This window comes from Montipora capricornis, chromosome 12 (assembly GCF_036669925.1).
Source record: "Montipora capricornis isolate CH-2021 chromosome 12, ASM3666992v2, whole genome shotgun sequence".
NCBI lineage: Eukaryota > Metazoa > Cnidaria > Anthozoa > Scleractinia > Acroporidae > Montipora > Montipora capricornis.
The window spans coordinates 16,571,840-16,574,339 of record NC_090894.1 but is presented as its reverse complement, the minus strand read 5'-3'; the positions used below and the strand labels follow the sequence as shown (position 1 = coordinate 16,574,339).

General features: G+C 38.0%; 1 protein-coding gene across 3 annotated transcripts in view; it reads left to right on the top strand.

The window, feature by feature from the left end:
* Positions 1–2,500, top strand: part of LOC138026187 (E3 ubiquitin-protein ligase UBR2-like) — a 44,475-nt gene that overhangs the window by 18,611 nt on the left and 23,364 nt on the right. For all 3 annotated transcript variants that reach the window (XM_068873408.1, XM_068873406.1, XM_068873407.1), the window contains exons 15-18: positions 425–500; positions 607–706; positions 1,311–1,439; positions 1,790–1,886. In XM_068873408.1, coding sequence (XP_068729509.1) covers positions 425–500; positions 607–706; positions 1,311–1,439; positions 1,790–1,886 — 402 coding nt within the window. The remainder of the gene's footprint in view (positions 1–424; positions 501–606; positions 707–1,310; positions 1,440–1,789; positions 1,887–2,500) is intronic.

The window sequence follows — 2,500 nt, the reverse complement described above, 5'->3', positions numbered from 1 at the left end:
CACGCTACTTAGGACAACAAACACTTGCACTTAGTACTTGGCTTGGGCCGAGCCGATTTGTCCTCAAACTCCCACGGCCTGCTCCCGTCTGGCCTTTTAGCTCAGTCGGTAGAGCAACGGTGATCTAATCCGGAGGTCGTGGGTACGATTCCCACGCAGGTCAGAGATTTTTCTCTGTCCTTGGGTGTTGCATAAGAAGTTCCTGATGCTGTGGATCAGTGAAGGTTCTTCATCCATCATATGCACACAGTAGCTATGGCCTCACTTGAGTTCTTTCCATATATACATTTTTAAAAGATTTTCTCTCACCTAGCTTGCTCAAAAGGCCATCTGCAATTTCGGAGTGGTACAGGAATCTTGGAATTTGGTTCTTGTAGAGCTTTCATATATTCGACTGTTAACTATCTGTTATTTCTTGTTTTAGAACATGGAACTTTTGAATTTCAGAAGCAATCACTAATGAAGCTTAAAAGAGCTTACTTTATGTTGGTTGACCTCAGGCAAGTAAACAGAGAACAGTGGAGCGGAAAGTTAGTTGTAAAAGATCAGGATTTCTTTACCATTATTTTTGTTGTCTAATTTTGTGGTTTATCCTCACATTGATAGGTACATTTTGCGTCACAAACCGGATGAATGGAATGAGGAACTAAGGGGAAAGTTCATCAAGTTTTTGGACATGTTCTTTTATCTTCTTAAGTCCATGCAGGCACGTGATGTTTCAGAAAGTCTACTAGAGCTAACTAAATTTACTTCCCACTGCAGGGCATTGCAGGGCCTTGAATCACAAACCACTCCCATGTTTCCTATAAATTTATGTGTTTTACTAGGGTCCTAACAGCCAATGCGCCGGCCGACAGTCGACTGACGCGTTGGCCAACATGTTGGCCGACGCAATGGTGGGATTGGATTCTTAACTTTTACCGAGATATCATAGTGATCTCAACAAGGATTCTCTAAAACATATATAATATCCTTGAAAATTTTCCACAAAATCATGCAGGGTCCCCTGAATGATACTTTTGCCATCCTGACAAAATTGCTGAACACAATGAAAGACTGTGGAAAGCCCTCTCTTTGTACAACTTTGAAATTGGTTGAGACACTGAGAACAATGTTTAATACAGATGCCAAACTTCACCAGGGGTGAAATTTACAGATATCCAAAACTCAATTAAATTTAATAGTTTCCATGTAATTCTTATACCTGTTTGCCGCAAAACAAAGAAAAATGAGTGCTGAAATATGGGAATATCAAGGTTTTATAACAAGCAGTTAAGGTCTGAAAGAAACAGTTCTATGTTTGTGTTTAGGGAATGGATATGACAACTCGTAAAACAGGGCAGCACATTGAGACAGATCCTGACTGGGAAGCTGCTTTCACTTTACAGTTCAGGGTCAAACCACTTTTCACTTTGGTTTGGGACTGGTGTGCAAGTGATGTAAGTTTTCGTGTTTAAAATAAACCTTATTTGTTACTATGTACAGTGATCATAGTAATTTGTGTCTTGCATGTAATATCAGTTCTGGTTGGAACCCATTTTTACATGCAATCATACAGAAATTAATTTGGACACTGGTTCTTTGGAAGTGTTCTATTGTTTTCAATGGCTTGTTCATTATTTTTTCCCATCTCCTCAAAATGGTGTCTGCCTTGGCTGCACAACATTATTTGGATTAGATTTTGCTTTTGTAAACAACCTAATTCATATGTTTGCAGTGTCATGAAGATTGGTTTAAAACAATTAATTTATATGGCAATAAAATAGCTTTTCATGTTCTTATTATGCAGTTACTGGTCTTTAAAACAGCCATCCTTGAATCAATCAAAACTCTTAATGAGGTGAGAAAAAAGCAACCAGAGGAGATTGGCTTGCACCACCAAGATTGTGAGTATGCAATTGTTATGACTGTGTTTGATTGACTGTCAGTGATTGTCAGATTTTTTCAATGCAGGGGACCAAAGAAAATCCAGTTACTTTCATGTCATGTTCATGTGCAAGAAATCTTTAAGTCTATAAATTCTGATTATGTCCAGAAAAGCTTATCCCTTTTACAATGAACAGTTGTCTGCAGACATTAATTAGCAATAAATTGTTTCTCCAACAAACACTGGATTGTTTCAAATCCTGAATCTTTCAATTAATATTACCTGATGGTTTCATAGGATTTCTTTGAACGTGCTATTCTTGACTTACATATATCCTGTGCTCCATTTTACCAGTAAGGGTCTTTGAAGTCTTCCTCTCTTAATAATTCTTGGCTTAGGTGGTCAAACTATTGTTTGGTTGTAAGGACTCAGGACTGCTACTGATTTCTTGGTCCCATCTTTTTTAACCATCTCACACCATACATATGGGTTAAAAAAGTAAACTTGGCCAATATCTAGCCATCTTGACTGAACAACCTTGGTCAATATTTAGGATTTATTATATGGGATAAAACACCAAAGAAAAAATGATCTTGCAGGACCAAGCAAGAAATCCCAAGAGGGCAGTATAGC